The 24,176-nt window shown below is 45.9% G+C and overlaps 1 protein-coding gene across 6 annotated transcripts in view; it reads right to left on the bottom strand.

Moving 5' to 3' along the window:
- EVC (EvC ciliary complex subunit 1) overlaps window positions 1–24,176 on the bottom strand; it is an 87,947-nt gene that overhangs the window by 12,828 nt on the left and 50,943 nt on the right. For 4 of the 6 annotated variants that reach the window (XM_057546412.1, XM_057546410.1, XM_057546411.1 and 1 more), the window contains 6 exons: window positions 17,538–17,750; window positions 8,671–8,780; window positions 6,101–6,311; window positions 4,932–5,138; window positions 2,057–2,201; window positions 379–490 (listed from right to left, as the gene is read on the bottom strand). In XM_057546412.1, coding sequence (XP_057402395.1) covers window positions 379–490; window positions 2,057–2,201; window positions 4,932–5,138; window positions 6,101–6,311; window positions 8,671–8,780; window positions 17,538–17,750 — 998 coding nt within the window. Of the gene's footprint in view, window positions 1–378; window positions 491–2,056; window positions 2,202–4,931; window positions 5,139–6,100; window positions 6,312–8,670; window positions 8,781–17,537; window positions 17,751–22,562; window positions 23,029–24,176 lie in introns of those variants that run through there. The other 2 variants (XM_057546414.1, XM_057546415.1) reach the window with 2 other exon arrangements.

The raw sequence follows: 24,176 nt of genomic DNA, 5'->3' as shown, positions 1-24,176 counted from the left end.
CTGCCCCCCAGGTCCTTGGCTCAGGGTCTGCTTCTGGGGGAACCCTCAGCACGGACCAGAGAGGAGGTGCCAGTGCAAGGCTGTGAAGACCACTCAGGCCTGGAAGGGAAGCTCCCGCCATACCTTGACCTGTGCCCTTGCGCCAGGTCCCTTGCAGGGGCCGTGGGTAGAAGGGAGAGCCAGGCGGGGGCTCATGGGCTTCCACACAGCGGGGGAGGCAGAGGAGACCCAGGTCCGCAGGCGAATGTGCGGGAGGTCAGCTGCCGGGAGTGTCAGTGTCACTTGCACTGAGTGTAAGGTCAGTGCCGAGAGACACGTGCGATGCACAGGGGCCGGGACGACCCGTGTGGGGACCCGCAGACAGCAGTGAGGCCTCACCTCTGGTGCACAGCTCCGGAGGCTTCCTGAGCTCCACCCGCTACCTCGGCCCCTGACGAAGGATCACCGAGTTCCTGCTTTTTCCGCAGCTTGAAATTTTCCATTCTCTCACCTAGAGCATTTAACATACACACAACGGTCAAGGTGCATGTTTGAAGGGCTGACACTGCCAGGTCTGGCCTGGGCGCTGAGGTGCAGGGATCAGGACACACGTGCTCTCAGGTGTGCCTCTGCCAGCGCCACAGTTCACCCTGGGAAGGACTTCGTGTGCGTGAGGATGCTACAGCTTCCATCACACCCTGCGAACCCGGGAGGGCAGCACCTCGGCTCTCCCTGCAACTGCTCAGGCCCGGCTTTCTTGTAAGTATCAGGAGAAAGGGGAGCCGAATAAGAAAGACTTAACACTAAAGGGCCACCACAAATGGATAAAAATCCACACCAGGAAGGAAAAACCATTCAACAAGCAGAGCTGTAGGGGTGCAGTTAGCCTTACAGACATGGGTGCTGAACTGGGTGCTTTCCAAGGAGCTGGGAGGTTTAGCCTCTGAGTCCGAGGTGCACTGGTCTGCATATCAGAACATGCTTCTTCTTTTTTTTTTTTTTTAATTTAAAACAATGGTATATTTTGAAACAGATGATGAAGACTAAAATTATTTTCTGCTAGATTCTTACTACCACCTGAATTAACTGCCTATTTATTGGACCCTAGTTATAATGAGAGGATGTATGAAGGAGGAGCCCAACCCTAGCCCTGCAGATGCAGAAACCGAGGCCTAGAGAGGGGATGTGAACACCCTGGTTCCTGAACGTTCTGCAGAGGCGATCAATCTCATCTGTCTCCTGCTGAAGGAGACCAACCCTTACTTCGGGAAAACATCAGGAATGATCTGTAGCCAGCTGGCAGATTTCTGGGCGTGTCCCAGATTTTATCTGAATGTAGGGCTCAAATTCCCCAGGGCAAGAGGAAGAGAAAAGTGGCAGCTGAGCTTATTGAGAAACATAATATGCACAGGAGACCTGCCCCCAGGACCCGCTGCCGGTCCTTCGTCTAGGGATCTTGGACCGTCCAGGAAGCATCCGTCAGAGAACACGGGATTCTACTTTGTTCTGAAGCCCTGGATGCAGGGAGGGATGTTACAAGAACAGGCTTTAAGGAACTGGGTTTTGTCTATTACCACACCATGTTCTTGCTGGCCTTGGGGATCTTGTCCATTCCATCCCCTGGGTGGCCTCTTAAAAGAGCCCACAGGGGAAAACTGTCTGGGTCTCAGGCACATTCATGAGCCACTAGCCTTTTCTTATGGACACTGTGACAGCTTTAATTGAGGAAATTTCTATCTCTTTGGCCACCAGGACGTCCAGAGCCAAACCCATGGCACCTCTAAGTAGGGATCTGATGACATATGTCCCAGACAATGGCCTAACCCTAACCCTAACGTCCTTATCCTGATTAACCTACTTTAAAAAAAAATCCTATTGTACCGTATGGATATGTTTCTTTAAGTGCTTTTTCAAAAGCCTTTTGGGGACAAAGCAGGAGATAAATAAATACATAAAACATTAAAAAAATTAAATCTCCCAAAATAAAATTTGAAAAACCTGACATCTTGCCCTGTCCCCAACTAAGAGCATGTTTGGCTCGTTGTTGGCAGGGCTTCGCAGTGGAAGGGTGCTATACCCTGCAGGGTCTTCAGGTGATGCAGCTTTCTCTCCTCGTGGTCCTGCATGGCCCTCCTGATCTGCTGGTAATACGCGTGCACGAGCCGGCCGACACCAGCGCTGGTCACGTAGACGCTCTCCACAGCCGCCTCCATCAGTGTTCTCTGTGGGCAGGAGGGGCAAGTCTCAGCAGAGGGTACACGTGGAGCCAGCCATGGCCGGCATGGTCCTGGCTCCCATATTCCACCCACTCCCAACCTTGGCTGGTCAGGAGCAGGCGGAGAGTGCGTGGCTGGTTTAAACCAGTTTCGATCATCTTATTTTCCTTTGTCAGGGATGGTCTGAGGCTGACTGTATGACCCAGTTCTGGCCAATGAGATGAAATATTAGGGAAAGTCTGCTGAGGGTCTACCCTTTCCCCACATTAAGGCAAAGCCTTGGTGGGGGTGAAAGACTTTGTGCTGTTTCCCTCTTCATGCCTAGAATGCAAACGATGTCTGGAGTGGCAGTGGCCATTTTGAGACTATGAGGCAACCAACCAACACCAAGAATGATGGATCAGAAAGAGAGAGTCTGGTCCTTGGTTGTATCACAGAGCCTCTGTGCCAGCCTGGAACCACCTACTTCCACATTTCTTGTTATGTGAGATCAGTAACTTCTATTTATTTTTGTCACTTGCAGTTACATGCATTCCTCAATGATATACCTTCAGACCCAAAGCAGAACAGAAAAGAAATGCTGAGATGTCCCATCATCAGGGACATGTTGGTTGTGCACTGGCAAAATCACCGTCTTTTACTTCATAAGATGATGGGCAAAAGTCAGGATCCAGAGCCCCCATTTCAGCATTTATTGAATGGTTCCAAGCTTTGGGCAAGAAAAAAATACCCATTTATTATTGTTGAGTGATTGGTTATGTTCCAAGGCCTAAGAAATGTTCCCTGATTTGCAGGTGTGGACGGAAGCTGTGGAGGTGAGGAGGGTTGCAGCTCAGGGTGCAGAGCAGGTGAGAGCCCACCTTCTCACTCCCGGGCCCTGCTCCTCCCTTACTGTGGCCGGTTCTCTCTCCCCCTCTGTCGGACATCTACATCTGATTCCACCCCCCACGAAGACTCTGGGCTCTGGCCTTGCACTTCCAGTCAGGAGCTCCCACAGATGGCCAGTGGCCTTCCTTGAATTTCATTTAGCACATGGAAGGCAGGAGACAGGAAGTCCCTCTTCTCCCCTCTCAAGTCAGCAAACCCACCTGCACATCACGCCTTCTGTCCATCTGTCTTCCTGCCACAGGGAAGTGGTGTCTACCCCCTCTGCATCCCACCCCTCCACCCCTCTCCAGGGCCTCCACCATTCTCCCCTCCTCATCAGTTTTTCCAGCTCGTGTACCATTCGAATCAGCAAACACATTTGCTTGAGTAGCTCCAACTTTTCAGCCCTCTCTCGATCCCCCTCAGGCACTGCCTGTGTCTCAGTTTCTGCAAAGCTTCACAAGGGTTAGCGTGTCCTCTCCCAGTAGATCGTAAGCTCCTTGAAGGCAGGAATGCTGCCACCTGGCTACTCTCTATCCCAGCACCTGCCGCAGGGCCTGGGGCCAAGGAGCCCTGTGAAATGAACATCCTTCCAGATACTGAGCCCATGTTCTTTCTGGTGCGTGTGTGTGTACTGGGAGCGGGGAGGGGTGTTCATCATTATCTAATTCTGAATCAGAGTCCCTTGGGGAAGGTGAGGACAAAATATGCCAAACTCATATTTCATTCTGTTTTCCTGTAATGACCGTTGATTAGGTCAGAGTTGTAGAATTTTAGGAGAAGGAAGAGACCCATCCAGCATCGCTAGCCCTGATGTCTGGATGATGTGGGCAGACATGAGAGATTTAGAAGGACAAGGGGTGTCTCAGAAACGTGGGTCCAACCTCTTTCCTGTGCAGATGTGTGACTTTACGTAAATGAAAGGACTCATGGAAGGTGCCCGCAAGCGTCCTGGCATATCCTGATGTGGGTCTGCTGCCAGCCGCAGATCTGCGACACCTCCCGTGGGTGCCGGCCATGGACTCTCTCTGCCGTGGTCTGCAATACACGGGGTGTCTTGCCTTTTCTTTTGGCTCGAGTGAGGAGGCAGCCAAGGAGAAGCCGAGCATATGCACCGGTCATGCAGGGCAAGACCAGCCTCCAGTTCCGGCCACTCACTAAGGCTGGGAGGCTTTAAACATGTGTTTTGCCCAATGATAAGCCTCAGTCTTCCCACCCGAATGATGGAAAGAAAAATCATCCTTTCCGCGCAAGGGCTGTGGTGAGAGCCCAGTGAGACGAGGCAGACAAAGCCCTCCTGCAGACGTAGAAGGGCAACGCGCACGTCACTTCTTACTATGGCCATTTGCACGCCTGCGGTTTGTCATCACCGTCAGTACAAGGAGTAAACCACTGCATACTCAAGTCAGACTGATTTTAGCTGCATTGCTCAGCTGTCAGGGCCAACGCCACCAACACTTGGTTCTCCGCAGAGGCGGCCAGAGGCAGGGAGTGTCCATGTCTCTCCCTGGGAGAGGGGCTTCGGTTCGAATCCTGCGTCAGCCACTGACCGGCTGGGCGGCTCTGGGTGAAACCACGGCCCTCTCGGAGCTGCTGCAAGGACTGAACCAGGGCTCAGAAAGATGCGACACGGGGCCAGGCAGCAGGAGCAAGTCCTCACTACTCCACGGGGTGGGGGGGGGACCTTCCCTCTTAGTGGGGAGGAAAAGGAGGCTCAGCGGAGCCAGGTAAGCCCTGCGAGGCCAGAAGCTCCTGGGCAGGCCCCGGCTGCTGCTCTGCCCAAACCCTCCCTCTTGCCCGCCCCTGCCCCCCACCCCAGCCCAAAGTCTCCCGTGCCTCGGGCTCCCTGGGGCTGGGGTGGCCTCGCACCTTGAAGTCATCCCTGTCCTTGGCCCGGCTCTTGGAGGCCACGTTCCGCGCGTGGCCCAGCAGCGTCTGCCCGACGGCCCGCTCAGTGTGCTGCTGTAGGAGCTGCCCGACTTCCTGGGCCTCGGCCAGGAGCTGCTGCCGAAGCTGCAGCCGTGTGTGCTGCGTCTCCTCCTCCAGCCGGCCAGCCTCCTCCAGGACGCGCGCCTCCTGAAAAGGACGGGCGGGGACAGGTTGGAGCCCCACTGCTACCCTGCACGGATGCTCCGGTCAGGGCCAGGACCAGGATGTAGGGCCGGCCCTGCCCGGGGTCCCAGGAAGGCTGGAGAAGGGATGGAGAAGGGGCGGCAAGTGGGGACCTCTATACGCACTTGATGAGCCTGGGTATCTTGAAGATCCCCCAAGGCATTTCCTGAGCACCAACCACGTGCCCAGTGCCATCCGTGGCTTCTCACATACACAAGCACTTCCTCATTCATCCCAAACACCGTGAGGCCTGAACACTAGCAGCGATGAGGACACAGAGGCTCAGAGAGGCTGAGTAACTTTCTCTAAGTCCCACAGCAGAGCGGGTTCTAAAGTCACATCTGAGTCCGCGAGTAGCCTGGGACATCATGGAGGCCAACACAAGGCCTATGGGGATTCCTTTCCTTGAAGGAATAAGAGCTGGAGAAGGAGGTGGGGGAATCAGAGGTTGGGCAGTACGTCCTGCCTGCTTCCCACCAAGCCCTCCTGGGCCGAGCAAAAGAGACTGTGAGCTTGTCCCTCACGAAGGGGTCAAAAAACATCAGTTGCTCCTATAGCGCAGTGGCTACAGGAGACCTGGAGTCAGCTTGCTTGGGTTTAAATCCGAGTCCCACAATTTACAAAGACTTTCTTTTGATCTGTTAAAACCTTAAAACAGACTACAGAGCCCTTTTCTCCCAACGCCCGATGACGACTGTACCTATCCGTGCTCTGATTTCATGTGCGTTTTTAGTATAATTCTCATTATAATGTACACCAGAAGCTTTGGGCATACTGGGTGCCCCACTACAGAGGGGACTGCCATTGTCCTGACCCCACAACGGTGCTGGGGCAGGATTGGGGTTTTGGCTAAACCGGGCTGGAGCCTGGAAGCTGAGGAAGCAGCACTCCTGTCTGCGAGGCAGGGGGCTGACGCACGGTCTTACCAAGGCTCTGAGCAGCTGCCACTGATGTTCGTCCAGACACTGCGAGGAGTCCTGCTCCAGGGCGTGCTGTTCGCGCAACTCCTGGAGAAGGCTCTTCTTCCCTGACAGCCTCATCTGGGTCAGGGTGGTGATGGCGCTGCCGCGGAGAGCCAGCCTCCGGAGAGCTGAGCGTAAGAGCAGGTCGTGCCCCTGCAGGATGCACTGCGTGGACCTTTGGAGAAAGCAGGTGCCGGGCTGAGGGGTCGATATTCTTGGCTTCACTGAGTGTGATTGGTTAATGTTATGTGACAGCTTGACTGGGCCATGGGGTGCCTGGACATGTGATCAAACATCATTCTGAGAACTTCTGTGAGGGTGTTTCTGTATGAGATTAACATTTGAATGGGTAGACTGTGCAAAGCAGATTGTCCTCCCTAATGTGGGTGGTCCTCATCCAATCAGTTGAAGGTCTGAAGAGAGGAAAAAGCTGACTTACCCATGAGTAAGAGGGAACTCCTCCTGCCTGACGGCCTTGAGTGGGATATAGGTTTCTCGTTTTGGACTCAAACTGAAACACTGGCTTTTCCTGGGTCTTGCGACTGCTGGCCTTCAGACTGGATCTTACACCATTAGCCCTCCTGGTTCTCAGGCCTTTGGACTTGGGACTGAAACTACACATTGGTTCTCCTGAGTCTCCAGCTTGTCAGCTGCAGATCTTGGGACATCTCAGCTTCTCTCTCTGTATCTATATCTATATCTATAGGTTCTGTTTCTCTGGAGAATCCTAATACACTGACCCACCAAGAAATACCCCAAATAGTCATGCCCCACAGGGAGCCTTTACAGAGGTAGTAGGTTGGAATTATCCCATCCCCTGCTGCCCATCCTCTTAGACGTGGTACTGACCTGGGGTATATTCAGCCATCTGTTCTTTTACTAATCTTTTAAACTTTATCACGTTCTGCCCCAAGTTTCAGGTGCATATATGCAGCTTCCTTCAGTACATATCCACTCAAATTTCTTACATAGCTCTCAAAATTAACACATCCAAAACTGAAATCATGAGCTATTTTTGAGTTCCTATCCCAATGAGTCAAGTAGAAAACCTCAGTCTACCAGGAGGCTCGACATTTGGTTTTATAACTTGAGGTATTTTCTGACAGCCTGAAAAGTTGAACAAAGCACTGTCAGTCAGTTTACCAAGGAGAAGAGACCTGGCAAACACTCCAGGCTTCCAGCTGGGGGCTCTCATCCTAAGAATAAGGAATCATCCCTTGTAAAGACCTAACTCTGAATCAGCTAAATTCACAAATGGAGTGGTTGATCTGCCACTTTCTGAAATCCCTGCTAGAAGTAAGATAAATCCTCTCTGGAGGAAGATCCCATCATTCAAAGTCTCAAATTATCTCTACAATTTTTAATAACACTGTTCAGCATTCAATAAATATAACCAGACTTGCAAACAGATAAGAATTGACCAAAAATAAAGAGAAAAAATGGATAATAGAAACATACCCACAAGATATTGGACATTAGAATAATCAGCTATGATGAATATGTTTAGGAAATTAAATGATAAGATGAACTTTAGAAGATAACTGGAAACTGACAAAAATAAAATGGAAATTTTAGAACTGAAAACATAGTAACCAACATTAAGAATTCAGTAGATGGGTTTAACAGATAAGACACAGCTGAAGACAGCATGAACTGGAAGATAGTTCAAAATAAGTATCTAGACTGAACCACAGGGAACAAAAATATAGAGTAGCTTCTAAGAGGCAAATGACATAAGGTGGAAAAAATCTAATAAACGTGTAACTGCAGCCCCAGGAAGAATAGGGACAGAATAGGCAGAAGGAATATTTAAAGAGATAGAGGCTCAGAATTTTCAAAAACTGATGAAATATAGCAAATCACAGGTTCAAGAAGCACTACAGATTTATTTAAAACAAGCAAACAAGAGATTCACAAAAAACCACATCCATGTTTAGGCATATTATAATAAACTGATGAAAACCAAAGAACAAAAGAAATCTTAAAAGCAACCAGAAACAATTGAAATCAGAAGACAAAATATCACCTTTAAAAGTATTTTAAAAAAACAACCAAACTAGGATTCTATACCCAATGAAAACATTCCTCAAAAATGAAGATGAGATAGACATTTTCAGACAAACAAAACCTAAGAGAATTTGTCACTAGCAAATCTAAAATAATGAGAACCTTCATGCAAAAGAAAATACTCCTAGATGGAAACTTAAAGATACAGGAAACAATCAAGAGCAACGGAAAGGGTAAATCTAAATGAATACTGACTGCATAAACCAAAACTAATATCTCATGGGGTTGAAAATATATAGAGATGTAAAATATCCAGTAAGTCATGTGCCCACATCAATTCTGACTCCAAGCTTGCATCCATGGCACTCTGCTATCACTCTATTTCACATTTATATTTACAATTTGGTCTCAAGATCACACTGTAAGGGAGGCCGGGGAATGGGTAACCTTACAGATGAGGACACTGAGGTTAGCATGGAGTATCACACAGGACACAAGGCCCCCACCCTCCAGAAAGCTGTACTCACTCTTCACTGAGGCCGCCAAGTTGGCCCAAGACTCGGTGGATGATGCTTTCTTGGTCATCCCGCAGGTGTGTCTGCAGCACAGTGGACAGTGTGTGCTCCTCCATCCACACCTAAACCCCAGGACAGAGGGACAGGGGTCAACTCAAGTTCACTTCATCCATCATTGCTTTGTTGGGTCATACCTTTTGTTTTTTATTTTTTTTTAATCCCTTTCTTAAGGGATTTTTAAAAAATCCCTCCTCTATCCACACCTAAACCCCAGGACAGAGGAACAGGGGTCAACTCAAGTTCATTTCATCCATCATTGCTTTGTTGGATCACGTCTTTGTTTCTTATTTTTTTAAAATCCCTTTCTCCCTGGATTTAATTAAATTTTTCTCTTATATTTTCGGTGAAAGTTTAAAAATGTTTCCTATTTGCATGTACATCTTAAGCCATTTAATACATATTTTCTGTGGCATGAGGAAGGGATCTAATTTTCCCTGGATAAATTGATACTAATTGTCCTAGCACCATTTATTAGGTAATTTATCTTTTTATGATGGGCCTGTCATGCCACCTTGTCTGACATAGTTTCCATATATATATGAATTTCATTCCAGGCTCCTCCTTTTATTCTGTGGATCTGTCTGTTTATTTCTATACAAATACCTCACTGCTTTAATTCCTGTAGTTTATAGGAAGACTTCATAGCTGCTAGGGCAAGTCTTCCCACATTCTTTTGTACAAAACTGTCTTAACTATTCTTGGTTGCTTTTCTTTACATACGAATTTTAGGATCAGTTTATCAAGTTTGGGAAAACAGCTTTTTTTAGATTTTCTTGTAATTGGATTGAATTTACAGATTAATTTGTAGAGAATCACTGTTTTTCCAAAATTGAGTTGTCCTATCCAAAAACAAGGCCTTTCTCTCAATTCTTGCTTTATCCTTTCAACAACATTTTATAAACTTCTCCATTAAGCTCTTATAAACATTGGTCAGATTTATTTTTAGGCACCCTGTAGCTTTGATACTGAAGGGGATCTTTTAGGCTCCCTGTAGCTTTTATTCTGAAGAGGATCTTTATGTTATCACTGTTCTCTACTGCTTTGAAAGTTACCTATTCTGTTTCTATTTCTTCAGTGGTTTTAAATTTTTAATGTACATTCCCAACTCCAGAAATCTTAAGTTAATCAACATTTCTTTTACCTTAGAATTCATGACAGTCAGCACTTCTGAAAATTTCTTATCTGTTATCACTTTGAATTTTTTTTTTTTTTTTTTTTAATAAAGGTCTTTTTTTTTTTTTAAAGGATTTTCTTATGTATTTATTTATTTATTTATTTATTTATTTTTGGCTGTGTTGGGTCCTCGGTCCTGCGAGGGCTTTCTCCAGTTGCGGCAAGCGGGGGCCACTCTTCATCGCGGTGCGGGGACCGCTCTTCATCGCGGTGCGCGGGCCTCTCTCTATCGCGGCCCCTCCCGTCGCGGGGCACAGGCTCCAGACGCGCAGGCTCAGCAATTGTGGCTCACGGGCCCAGCTGCTCCGTGGCATGTGGGATCTTCCCAGACCAGGGCTCGAACCCGCGTCCCCTGCATTAGCAGGCAGACTCTCAACCACTGCGCCACCAGGGAAGCCCTATCACTTTGAATTTTATCTCTCCTTCATTCTCTCCTAGAATTCTTAGAAGACTAAGGAAGACCCTCCAGGACTTTCTCATTCTGTTCCCATGTCTCCTAACCTCTCATATTTTCCATCTCTTTAGCTCTCTGTGCCATATTCTGGACCACTTTCTCACCTTTATCTCCTAGTTTACACACTGTGTCTTCAACCATAATTTGATCTGCTGTTTAACTCATCCATTAAATTTGTTTTCATGACTATAATTTTCATTCATAAACTATGTGGTTTTTTATCTGTCATCTTTTTACATCATGTCTTGTTTTTATGCTAGTAATTCCTTCTGCTATTGTTTTAAACATACTCCCTTTATAAGCGCTCTCTAATAGTCCCTTCACCTGAATTTCTCGGTGCTTGTTGTGGTCTAAACTTGGTGCTTGCTGTACATGCTGGCTCTCACTTATGGTGGATTGTTGCTTGTGTGTTTTGTAATTTTGGATGTTAGCTCATCTTCAGTGTGGCTTTATCTGTGAAAATCCTGTGAGGTCCAAAGCCACACAGCTTTTTAGTGGAGCAGAGGCTCAAATCTAAGTCTGTCTGTCCCCAAAGCTCAAATCTTTTCTGGCTGCATCTGCTCCTCCCTGACTATCTCGCATCACAGGGAGAAACATGCACCTAGAAACATGCAGCTGGACTGTGTTACACCAAGGGCTCAATCACTAAGGTGAGACCCTTTTACTTTCCCACATATGTAACTCTTTTCTGGAGATGGCCATGCTGTATGCAGAACAGGGACAAAGCACAGAGGTCTGGGTGTGAGTAAGCAGCCTAGACTTCAGTTCTCTGGGCCCTGAGATTCACAGCACATACTTAATCTCACAAAATCACACTGTGTGACTCAGAACTTTTCCTTTAAGTCAGTCCCTGACTCCTCTTGTGAGGGGTCTACAATAACCTGTCAAAGTGCTTGGGAAACCAGAACATTCTAGAAAATTCTACACAGTGTAGATTCTCTAAAAGGTAAATTAACATTGTCACTAAGAACATGGGGGTCTTTGGTGTGCGTTTTGAGAAGGCAGATAAAACTAGCAACGGGATCCAAAGCCGATCAAGAGGACGGAGATCACAGGATCAGATGGTGCCTGCAATGGTCACACCACCCTCTTCAACGTTATCGAATGCAGGCTCATGAATGTTTAAATTCCGAAGCAAAAAGCTGCTTCCGTGGGCCAGAGCACTGACCCTGTTCATTGCTACCAGGTTATTCTGTGGTTTCCCATATGTTTACTCTTTGTTTCAAATTTTCATTTACTAACGAGAGAAAGGGAAAAGGAACCAACAGGCAGTGCATGCCCGGTACATGCTGCTATAAAAGGGGTGGGTTTAGAGGTAGGGCCGGTGGAAAAGTCAACACCTAACGCAGACACTGGAGTGCTGGGGGGAGGGAAGCACTGCAGTTTTAAAAGCATGGTCAGAGGAGGCCTCAAGGTGAAGGTGGCTGCGGGATAAAGACCTGAAGCAGGATGAGTGAGGCAGGAGCGCCCAGGGAGCTGGAGGGACACAAGGATGCCGGGCAGGCTGGAGTCGGGTGAGAGGGGGAGACAGGGAGGGGGTCAGAGGGTAACCAGGTCCTGACAGGCGGGGCTGTGTAGGGCATGGTGAGGACTCTGGCTTTTCCACTGCCTGAAATGAGAAGGGGGTTTTGAGCTGAGAAATGACACGATGTGACACCGTGTCTTTTATCAAATCTAATGTGCCAGTAATTATGAGATGCAGTTATTTGAGGTACCACACAGAGAGAAAAATCACTGGTAATTAAATTAAGATGCATCTCAATTTCAGAGATGTTAAAATGGTGTTAAAATCTGCATCTTAAAAATGAGTGGTATATGATATGCTCCCTCTGGAGCAGTGACTGGCCAAGATGGCAGAATAGGAAGACCCTGAGCTCACCTCCTCCCATGGCACATAAAAATTACTATTTACAGAGCAACTATTAATGAGAAAGACCTGAAGACTAGCAGAAAAAAATCTACAACTAGAGGTATAAAGAAGGGACCACAAGGAGATGGGTAGGAGGTGCAGAGTCATGGTAAAGTCAAGTCCCATAATTCCAGGTAGGTGACCCACAAACAGGAGAATAATTCCAACTGCCGTGGTTCTCCCCAAGGAGTAAGGGGTCCGAGGCCCATCAGGCTCCCAAGCCCAGGGGTCCTGCACTTGGAAGATGAACCCCCAGAACATTTGGCTTTGAAGGCCAGTGGGGCTTATATTTTCGGGAGAGCCAAAGGACCATGGGAAATAGAGAGCCATCCTTAAAGGGTACACACAAAATCTCACAAGGTCCAGGACCCAGGGCAGAAGTAGTAATTTGAAAGAAGGCTGGGTCAGACCCACCTGCTGATCTTGGAGAGCCTCCCAGAGAGGCAGGAGGCAACTGGCACTCCCCCTGGGGCATGGATGCCGGCAGCAGCCATTTTGGGGAGCTCATTCTACCACAAGGACACTGGTGCTGGTAAGCGCCCTTTCGGAATCCTCCCTCTGGTTCATTAGCGCAGAGATCCAGCCCACCCACCAGCCTGTCGGCACCCGTACTGGGACACCTCAAGCCAAGCAGCTAACCAGGCAGGGACACAGCCCTACCCACCAGTAGGCCAACTGCCTTAGGACCCCTGAGAGCCTCCAGCTGGCCCAGGACCTTACCCTGCCCACCAGTGGTCCAACACCAACTCTAGGACCCCCAGGGCCCTGCAGCCAGAGGCCCAGGGACCTGGCTCTGCCCACTGGTGGGCCAGCACTAGCCCCAAGACCAGCCTTACCTTCCAGTGGTCTTAGTAATATTTTTTTGGATATGTCTCCTCAGGCAAGGGAAACAAAAGCAAAAATAAACAAACGGGACTAAATCAAACTAAAAACATTTTGCACAGTGAAGGAAACTATCAACAAAACAGAAAGGCTGCCTATTGAACGGGAGAAGATATTTGCAAATGATATATCCTATAAGGGGTTAATATCCAAAATATACAAAGAACTCATACAACTCAACATCAAAAAAACAAACAACCCAATTAAAAATTGGGCAGAGGATCTGAATAGACATTTTTCCAAAGAAGACATACAGATGGCCAACAGGCACATGAAAAGATGCTCAACATCACCAATCATCAGGGAAATGCAAATCAAAACCACAATAAGGTATCATCTTATGTCTGTCAGAATGCTATTATCAAAAAGAAAACAAATAAGTTTTGACGAGGATGTGAAGAAAAGGGAACCCTTATATACTGTTGGTGGGAATGTAAATTGGTGCAGCCAATATGGAAGACAGTATGGAAATTCCTCAAAATATTGAAAACAGAACTACCATATAAGGCAGCAATCCCACTCCTGGGTGTTTATTTGAAGAAAATTAAAATACTAATTAGAAAAGATATCCACACCTCTATGTTCATTGCAGCATTATTTACAATAGTCAAGATATGGGAGCAAAGTCGTGCCCATTGATAGATGAATGGATAAAGAAGATGTGGTATATACAATGGAATACTACCCAGCCATAAAAAAGAATGAAATCTTGCCATTTGCGACAATATGGACAGACCTAGAGGCTATTATGCTAAGTGAAGTAAGTCAGACAGAGAAACACAAATACTGTATGATTTCACTTCTATGTGGATTTTTAAAAACAAAACAAATGAACAAACGTAACAAAAGAGAGAGTCACAGACACAGAGAACAAACAGGTGCTTGCCAGAGGGGAGGGGGTAGGGGGGAGGAGAGAAATAGGTGAGGGAGGTTAAGAGATACAAACTTCAGTTACAAAATAAATGAGTCAGGGGTATGAAATGTGGGTAATACAGTCAATAATTATTTGATATCTTTGTATGGTGACGTGTCGTATCTAGACATATCATGGTGATAATTTTGAAATGTACAGACATATTGAATCACTGTGTTGTGTAACAGGAACTAACGTAGTGTTGTAGGTCATTTATACTTCAAAAACAAACAAAAAACAAACAAACCCATAGAAAAAGAGATCAGATTTGTGGTTACCGGAGGAGGAGGAGGAGGAATTGGATAAAAATAGTCAAAAGGTATAAACTTCCACTTGTAAGATAAATAAGTACCAGGGATGTAATGTACAACATGGCAAGTATAATGAACACTGCTCTATGTTCTGTATGAAAATTGTTAAGAGAGTAAATCCTCACATCACAAGGAAAAAATATTCTTTTCTATTTCTTTGAATTTGTATCTATATGAGATGATGGGTGTCCACTAAACCTACTGTGGTCAACATTTCATGATGCATGTAAGTCCAATCATTATGCTTTATACCTCAAACTTATACAGTGCTGTAATGTCAATTACATCTCGGTAAAAATGGAAGAGAAAAAATTTTTTTTAATAAAATGGAAGAGAAAAAAAATTTTTAAGTGAAAGTATCACTCTGGCTGGGGGTTGAGAATAGACCACAAGGGGCCATGGGTTCAGGGAGACCAGAGGGCTTGCTCTCAGCAGACTGGGGAGAAGCCCACAAACCTGCATTAGAACGGATCACATTTTGAGAACCACCATTCTACAACCTGTTCCAGTTGTGTGACTGACAAACTCCACAATATTTAACAACTTCTCTGAGTAACAGGATATGAAATCACCAAGGCCTTTTGGATAGAAAATAAGTGGAAAATGCATTTCATAGTCTGTGTGTGTGTTAGATTTTCCATGAATAGTTTTGTTGGCCTTTTCTTCTCATGACTAAATATTCATCTTGACCACAGAAAGTTCATCTCATTTTTATCATCAAGGAAATATGGAAAGTGGGAGAGAATATGGATCTCTAAATATCTTGTGGTAATTTAAGGCAATTAAACAATCAATCAGTAAATTAATTTTGACATCCAAACTTTGAGAAAACAGACTTGGGTCATACTTATTTAATCAGTTGATGAGGTCATTAACTTCTGCTTGCTTCTTGCATGCAGAACTCCTCTTGAAATACTTCTGCACAAGCAAAGGAATACTCACACGCATGCATATGCTCACAAAGTAAATAAATAAAAAATAAAAACCAGAAGCTATGCATTGTCTGATATCTGCTTAAAGTAACTTAAGACTCATAACTAGAGGTTTTTAGATGAATCATGGCTGTTTGCCTAATAATTTATCAGAAATGAAGTTCTAGATTTTTTCAATGTCAGTCATTAAGCAATTAAACAGATACTGCGTGAAGGGTCTTAACCTGCATTATCTCGCAGCAACCCTGTTGGGTATTTTGATCCCTATTTTTCACATGAAAGCTGAGGCTCAGAGAAACTTAGCAAGCTGTGCAAAAGCAGAGTTGTGGGAAATCAGCTGACTGGCAAGAGACACCCAGCCCATTCACGGGGTTGCTCTGGTTCAAACCCAGGCATTCAGCTTCCAAGATTAGAAGCCTGTCTTCAAACCACAACTGTCTCTAAAAGGCCTGATCCCCATTTGGGAGCCGACATCAGAGGCACACCAGACTTATCTGGTGATCTTTCCAAACCGCTGAGGCCCAGGTTTCTCCCCTCCTTCCCCGGAGATGGTAAATTATATGGTCTGGGGCCCAGGATTGGTATGAATCAGAGGAATTCAGCTTCATTTACCCTTGGTGACCCTGTGATAATTTCCAAAGCTGCATTATTGTTGCTGGAAATGCAGCAAAGTTTTCCTGAGCATTTGCTATATCCCAGCTACTGGGCTTTGATTAAGGAAGTGAAATACGAAAAGCAGGGCTGCTGTCCTCCAGGAGCCTACAGCCATATCGAGGAGACTGCAAGTCACCAGTGACAGGACGACACAATGCAGCTGACGGCAGACTGAAATTAATTAGAAGGAGGTCTAATAAATTGGACAGGCAGGAAACTAGGCCCTATGCTTGTCCCAGGCTGGAATTGGCCCTATGTTTGCATGATGCTTCCCTTTATTTATTGGTACTTTGTACAGCGCCCGTTAGCTGCTTTAGAAAACTTCTATTGGATGCATCAGCTGAGTGCTCTTTTGTAACTAACTGAACACTCAATGTAAAAAGACAGGGTGTTTCTCATAACAAGCACCTTGGGGTAGGCAGTCCAGGGCTGGGACAGTCCGCCTTTCTGCCCCACCCTCCTGAATCCTGCCTCTACGTCAAAGGAAGGCCAGCATACCTCCAGTCCTCCTGTACCTGCTCTGGGCAGGAAGAACAGGGAACACTGAAGAGGAGGATGTCTCCTGGCAACACTTGGTCTTTGCATTAGGGAACAGAAGCCTTGTGCAGGTACCATACCTTCTCTCATAGGCTAGAACGGCATCACGCGGCCGCTTCTAGATGCTGGGATATTGAGCATGTTAGTTTTACAGCCTCTAGCATGCAGGAAAGCAAGAGAGAAAGGAAATGCGGGCGTTTTCATTTAGAAATTTGACAGTTCTTAATTCTTTAAAAATAAAATTGAGGTATATTAGTTTACATAGCTATTGTAACACATGGCCACAAACGCTGTGGCTTCACATGACACAAATTTAGTATCCTACAGTTCTGGAGGTCAGAAGTCTGAAATAAAAGGAACAGGGCTGTGTTCCTTCTGGAGACTCTGGGGGGAGTCGGCTCTGTGCCTTTTCCAGCTTCTCGAGGCCGCTCGCATTCCTCGGCTGATGCACGCATCACTCTAGCCTCTGCTTAGGTCATCACATCTCCTCTGACTCTGACCCTCCTCCTTCCCTTTTAAAAGGACCCTTGTGATCACACCGGGCCACTCAGATAATCCAGAATAATCTTCACATCCCCAGATCCTTAATTTGATTGCACGCAAGGTCCCTTTGCCCTGTTAGGTAACATATTCACAGGTTCTGGGGGTTAGGATGTGGGGACATTATTCTGTCTACCACATATATACATGGTTTTAATAATGAAATCAACTTTCACTGAAAAACAGGAGTCCCGTGTGTGCAGCTCCTCCCCACCCACCCATCTACTCCCTTGAAGAACCGCTCTCTGTCGTTTATTTCTATTATTCTAAAGAAGGCTTTGCTGCCCTTCTTGTTGGATTAACCGAAGGCATCATCTACTGACTTCCTATCCTGGGAGAGGATGGCTCTTGCTCTCTTCTCCCCCTCTCCCCATTGAGAAAGGCTGGCAACCAGAATCTCGGTAAAGCATCTAGCATAGGCACTAGGGGATGCTCAGTGAAGGAAATCCCTCGTTATTCTTCAGAAGTTTTAAAAAAAGGCAGACTCCAGACCCAGTTTTACAAAATGCTGCACCTGCTTTTCTTGCTCCAGGAGATCTTGGAAGAGTTTCCACTGCTGACTCCGGAAGCGATCCAACTTCTCCAGCTGCTGGGCCGCGTTCTCCTGGGCCTCCTGCCTCAGGTATTCACACTCTGCCTGGGAGAGGTCAGTCACACAGGGGAGCGTCTGGAGGAACAGGACGTCCACAAACTTCTGGAACGTTTCCATGGTGCTGCGATACAGCTCCTGAAGCCGAGAGCCACACGATGGAGCTACATGTCAGGCTCTCACCCAGGGCAGGGCCAAGGGTTTCACGCAGGACACAGAGGAAATCCAGCGAAGGGAGCTCTCAAATCACACAGGCGCGTGCACGCACACACATGCACACAAACACACTCAGTCTTGGGAAACGCCCACTGCCTTCCAGCCCTCTCACCCTCACCCAGTCAACTGCCAGACCTGCGCTTCTGACCCAATGAGCCCTTAATCACTGGCGTTTCCTCTAAACCTCCATCCAGATTATTTTCACGACCCTTCAGTGGTCTCCCTGCCTCCCTCCACCGTCCACACTTAGGCGAGTTATTTGCACAAGCGTAGATCTTTCAATTCCAGCTCAAATAACCTGCAAGACCTCTCTTCCCATCGCAATCAGAGCTGCCTAGCAGGGCTTCAGGGGCTGCCTCATTTCTCACCATTTTGTTACCTTCATCCCACCTCCCCCACTCCATTCTCTTTCTAAAAATCTTTTTAATTGTGAAAAACAAAAACCTGTAGATAATAATATATTAAACATCTCTGAATCCACCACTCAGTTTTCCTTTTTGGTTTCAGACTAAAAATACTAAACCTTACAGGTTAAGTTGGAATCCTTTAAGTTCGCTCTGCAATTCTTTTCCCCTCCCTCCCAGAGTCCTCAGAGATAGCCATCCCCATGAATTCAGCATCTGTCTCCAATTTAGATTTCTATACTTTCACTATATATCATGTCCATAAATGTGGCTTTTGGTGTGTGTGTTACTTCACATAAATGGCATCTCGTTGCATGTTTCATTATACGGATGCTTTTTAAAGCCTCTCCCCTTCTCCCCACCTCCGGGCACTTTCACACCTGAAATGGACTTTCACCCTGCAAAACCCCTGCAAAATAATCCCTTCTCTGTGAAGCCTTGCCTGGGCCACTCAGACTAACATGGACATTTCTCACCCTGGGCTCCTGCAGCTCTTTGGTTAGCCCCACCAGGGCATCAAAACTACAGTTTATCTGTTATCCCTCCTGGACCACAATTGCCCAAGAGCAGAGGCTGCATCATACTCAGATCTGCACCCACGTCTCACACCCTCCTAGACTAAGCACCTGACTGCAGTTTCTGAATGCATCACACACCAACATGATGCAGAATGCCCATTTCCCCTTCTCCATCTAGGAACTCCCCTCACATGTTCCAAACTCAATTTGAGGTCTCCTCTTCTGGGAAGGCCTCCTGACCACAGGGTTTTTTGGGGTTTTTTTTAACATCTTTATCGGAGTATAATTGCTTTACAATGGTGTGTTAGTTTCTGCTTTATAACAAAGTGAATCAGTTATACATATATATATATCCCCACATCTCCTCCCTCTTGCATCTCCCTCCCACCCTCCCTATCCCACCCCTCTAGGTGGTCACAAAGCACCGAGCTGATCTCCCTGTGCTATGTGGCTGCTTCCCACTAGCTATCTCTTTTACATTTGGTAGTATATATAAGTCCATGCCACTCTTTCACTTTGTCCCAGCTTACCCTTCCCCCTCCCCGTGTCTTCAAGTCCATTCTCTACATCTGCATTTTTATTCCTGTCCTGCCCCTAGGTTCTTCAGAAACTTTTTTTTTTTTTTAGATTCCATATATATGCCGACCACAGGGTTTTCTACGAATAAAGTCTTATTACTTTAGCATCTATAGGGCCTAGAAGAGCACCTGGCAAATATCAGGTAGTAATATTATAATTGTTAATAATTATGAATTCTTACCATGTGCCAGAGAGTGTCATAAACACTTTTCTTGTATAATCTCATCCATCCTTCTAACAGTCCAATGAAGATGTTCTATTATAATTACCATTATTTTACAGGTGAGGAAACTAAGACCCAGAGAAGATAAGTAACTGGACATTTGCAGAGGGTGGGTCCTGGCTGTTGGACTATTGGACTCATGCTCTTAACCTGTATGCTACAAGGATAATTGGTTCTTTTTGGAAAAAAAAATTCTCAGCACCTCCTCTGGTGTACCGAAGTCATACTTGGTGTGCTCAATGAATATAAGTTAAATTTAACTCAAATCAGTGTTAATGAAACCCAATGAATGCCATGTTTTAAAAAGTTCATGGCCAAGCTGAACTTTGTTTGTGATAAAGTGACCATGACAGGGGCACAAGGGACCCACACCTTTTAAAAAGATTTAGAGATCCTACTTCTGAGAGTGGCCAACCAGGTAATTTGAACCAATTTCTCCCACTGAAGAAGAATTTTTTTAAAAAGCTGGATAAAATGTTTATTAAATCATCATAAAAGTCCCAAAGAGCTAACAAGGTAGTGAAGAGTGTGGTGCCCAAGGTCGGGAGAAGATGCAGTCAGAGAAGTGTGCCCAGCCCTGGGGCTGTGTTTACATAAGGGGTGTAGGTCAATCCAGGGGAGATGGCTGCACAGCTGATGGACCTCTGACAGCCTCAAGCAGTCGAAGGGACAGAAGGTGGAGTTCACAGCTCATACGGGTTGGGGCCTCGTAAAGCATTCCACACTTAGGGCTGGAACCCAAAAAGCAGCACCAGAGATACATGATTGAAATGGAAGGAAACCAGATCTGACTGGTTTAAACAGATGGCAACCTGGAGTCTGGTCATGTGGGTGACCCAGCATATTTCAAGTCCAGACCTTGAATTAACGTGACTCTCGATCATTAGAGGCCCAGTCATCGAGCAGAAGCAAAGGAAAATCCTCTCTGGGGGAGGAGAGCATCACTGCATGCTTGAAAATATTCTTACCAATATATGTACAAATCTGAGACAAGGCATATGAGAAAAAATAAACAGGTACACAAGGAGATAAGAATACGACCAAAGACCTACACAAACAACAGACATGAAAAACAAACCCACAGGTAGTCCAGAGAGTGTGATTAGAAGACAAGGACTTTAAAGGATTGATGCTTACCATGCTCATGACGTTAAAAGCCACTCTTAAACCTTAAGGCAAAGAGCTAGAAATTATAAAAAGTAACGCTACTTACTTTTAAAAAAAAGTCAGAACTTCTAGAATTGACGAACGCTGTTCAATAATATGAACCCAATGTATAGGTTTCACTGCAGTTTAGATGCAGCTGGAGAGAGAATTAGTACTGGAAGAAAGATCAGGAGAAAATCCAGAAAAAAGTAAAGAGAGACTAAGGGATGGAAAATACAGAGGAGAAGATAAAGGCTAAAAGATACAGTGAGAAAGTCCAAAATTTAATTGGAGTCCCCGAAGGAAAGAAGGGAGAGTCCAGGCAGAAGTCATATTTGAAGTGATAATGGCTGAGGAATCTCTCAAAACTGATGAAAGAAATTTACAGATGAGGAAACTGAGGTTTTATCTGTACATGTAAAAGAGAGGTTAAGTAAATCGCATCAGTTCACACACAGGGCCCTGGTGGTCAGGCTCCTGCACCCATGATCTAACCATGATGCTCTTAGGTAATTTTTTTTAACAAAGAATGGATGAGAGTATAAGCAGCACCTAATAAACACAGGGTCACTTTTTGTGACATTAATAGTAGATAAAGGGCTTCCCTGGTGGCACAGTGGTTAAGAATCTGCCTGCCAATGAGGCGGACACGAGTTCGATCCCTGGCCCTGGAGGATCCCGCATACCGCAGAGCAACTAAGCCCGTGTGCTGTAAATACTGAGCCTGCGCTCTAGAGCCCGCGTGCCACAACTACTGAAGCCTGCGCACCTAGAGCCCGTGCTCCGCAGCAAGAGAAGCCACCACAATGAGAAGCCCATGCACCGCAATGAAGAGTAGCCCCGCTCGCCGCAACTAGAGAAAGCCCGCGCACAGCAATGAAGACCCAACACAGCCAAAAATAAAAACAAATAAATTTTAAAAAAAGTAGATAAAATAGTTTTTAAGAAAAAAAGCTCTTCTAGAGAGAAAGGGGATCAGCTCAGAGCACCAAAAGGTTTAATTCACCAGAAAGATGTAAAGGTTCTAAATTTGTATGCACTTAATGGCATTACCCAAATCAATGCAATTTGTCACATTAACAAAATAAAGCTGAAAAGCATCATGACGATTATGTGAATAAATGAAGAAAAATGTACTTCACAAAATTTAATTTCCATGCAGAAGAAACACTCTTAGCAAAATAGGAAATGGAAGGAAACTTCCTTAATCTGAAAAAAAAAAAAAAACTATAGCAAGCATTATACCTGAGGGTAGAAACTACAAAGGTCCTGCTTTTATGTAAATGGAATCATATAGCATGTTAGGTTTGCGTATCTCAACTTTATATGTCCTTGTGACATTCCTCTGTGTTGTCATGTGTAGCAGTAGTTCATTCTTCCTCACTGGTCTGTAGTATTTCACTGTATAAATACACCACCATTTATCCATTCTACTGTTGAGGGACATTTGTGTGGCTTCTTATTTTAGACTATTACACATTCTGCTGACGTGAACTTTCTTGTGGATGTTGTTTGATACACATGTGCTCCTGTTTCTCTTGGGCATATGCCAAGGAGCGGAATTGTTGGGCTGTGTGTATGTGTAGCTTCAGTCCATATCCTCCATAACTAATAGCCACCAATTTGATTAGCATTTTGAATTTATCGATCAATTTGGTGAGGATGAACATCTTTACAATATCACATCTTCCAATCCAGAAACATGGTGTATCTTTACATTTATTTAGGTCTTATTAATTTTTCTTAGTATTGTTTTGTGAGCAGGGAGTGGATTGGGATTGGGAGGAGGTGTGAGGGGGCTTCAGAGGTCCTGGTCATGATCTCTTTCTTGATCTAGATGGGGGTTACAGAGATGTATTTTTAACAGTCATTTGTTAATCCATAAGGTTATGTGTTATCCATTTATTAGTGTCTATTACATTTCGCAATAAAAATGGTTTAATAATATGGGAGTGATTTACATTTTCTTCCAGCCTCTGGAAATCCCAATTTTCTGCTAGGAGACAGATTTTAAAAATTGATTCTCCTATATTGTAATCTATCCTTCCATAGCAGCAGTTGGGGTTACTAAGACACACCTTTTTCTTTTTTGTTCATGATTGTCAAACTGCAAAAATACACTGTTTGCAAATTCAAGAAAGGTGAACTTTGTAAAAGCTACATAGTCCATTAGTCGAGGCTCTTTCTAATAAAAAATGTGCTGGATTCTGTCTGCTCCCTGGACAGAGACACATCTGCATCATCACACGTGCTCTGATAGGCCATAAAACACATCGCTTCCCACTTAACGTTGACACGTTTCGTTTGGGAGATGCTGATTTATTCTGTGCCTGAAATAGAACAGGAATTAATCTGTGTTCTTCTCTCTCAGCGCGTGTGAGGGGTCGGACAGCAGGGGGATGCTGGTCAGGGGAGAGGCTGGCCCTGGGCCTCAGCCCTGCACTTTTGCTCAAATAGAAGCACACAGAACCCAAGCTAGGGCGGCATTTCACCCTGACTTGTCCTTCACTCGGGTTTCCGCCTCTGCAGCCTGACCCAGAGGATCCAGTGTCTTCTCCAGGCTTCTTGCAGAGAAAGGACTGGGGCAGGGGAAGGGCACATATTCTGAAACCTTTGAAAAGGAGTCTCAGTTTTCATCCCTGCAAAAGGGATAAGACGCAAGCTACATCTGTAAAGACAGCATCTGCCTTGAGGGCTGATTGTCAGGATTAGATACAGCACACAGCACAGAGCAAATGCTTCATAAACGCTGGCTATTATCATTCCAGAGAGGTTGGGAAAAGTTAGCGTGTGGCTCTCAATAAATGTTACCTGTTGCTATTTTTATTCCAGGAACAGAGCATTTTGGAGAAAAGGCAGTTTGTGTTTCCATTTGCTTGCAGGGTGGGGAGGAGAGAGGGAAGGGAAGGGGGCGTTCCCAGCAGAGGTGGGCAGGTGCCCTTGGGAGAAAGCCAGGTGGACCAGTGGGCGGGAGCACGGGATGTGTGGAAGCAGAGGAGCAGCAGCGGGTCAGCCTTCCGGGGGCAGGGAGCTCAATGCCATGCGGAGGAGTCAAGACCTGGCAGCCTGCACCCGTGAAGGAGCTCACACAAGGCGCGGACGTGGCCAGGTCTGAAGGTGTACTGATGAGGGTGAGTGCTGACTGTGTGAATAAAACATGTACTTCCAGGATCCCATGGACACGGCCCGGCTCCCTGTGAGTTTCCGGTTCATCACAGGAACCAGAAATGTTCCCCTGCAGGGACCACACCCTGACAGTTTTGAAGATGCGCAGTTAACTGCTTCAGAGTGAGGTGCACACAGGATCCTGGGACAGAGCAGTGCTGAGAGCACAGGTGAAACTGGGTCTCTTAAAAACGGGAAGGGGAAGCTGGCATGAAGTGAGAGTGGCATGGACTTATATATACTACCAAATGCAAAATAGATAGCTCGTGGGAAGCAGCCGCATAGCACAGGGAGATCAGCTCGGTGCTTTGTG

This window comes from Balaenoptera acutorostrata, chromosome 5 (genome assembly GCF_949987535.1).
Source record: "Balaenoptera acutorostrata chromosome 5, mBalAcu1.1, whole genome shotgun sequence".
NCBI lineage: Eukaryota > Metazoa > Chordata > Mammalia > Artiodactyla > Balaenopteridae > Balaenoptera > Balaenoptera acutorostrata.
Note: the sequence above shows the minus strand (reverse complement) of the source record. Positions and strands in the feature narration are given on the sequence as shown.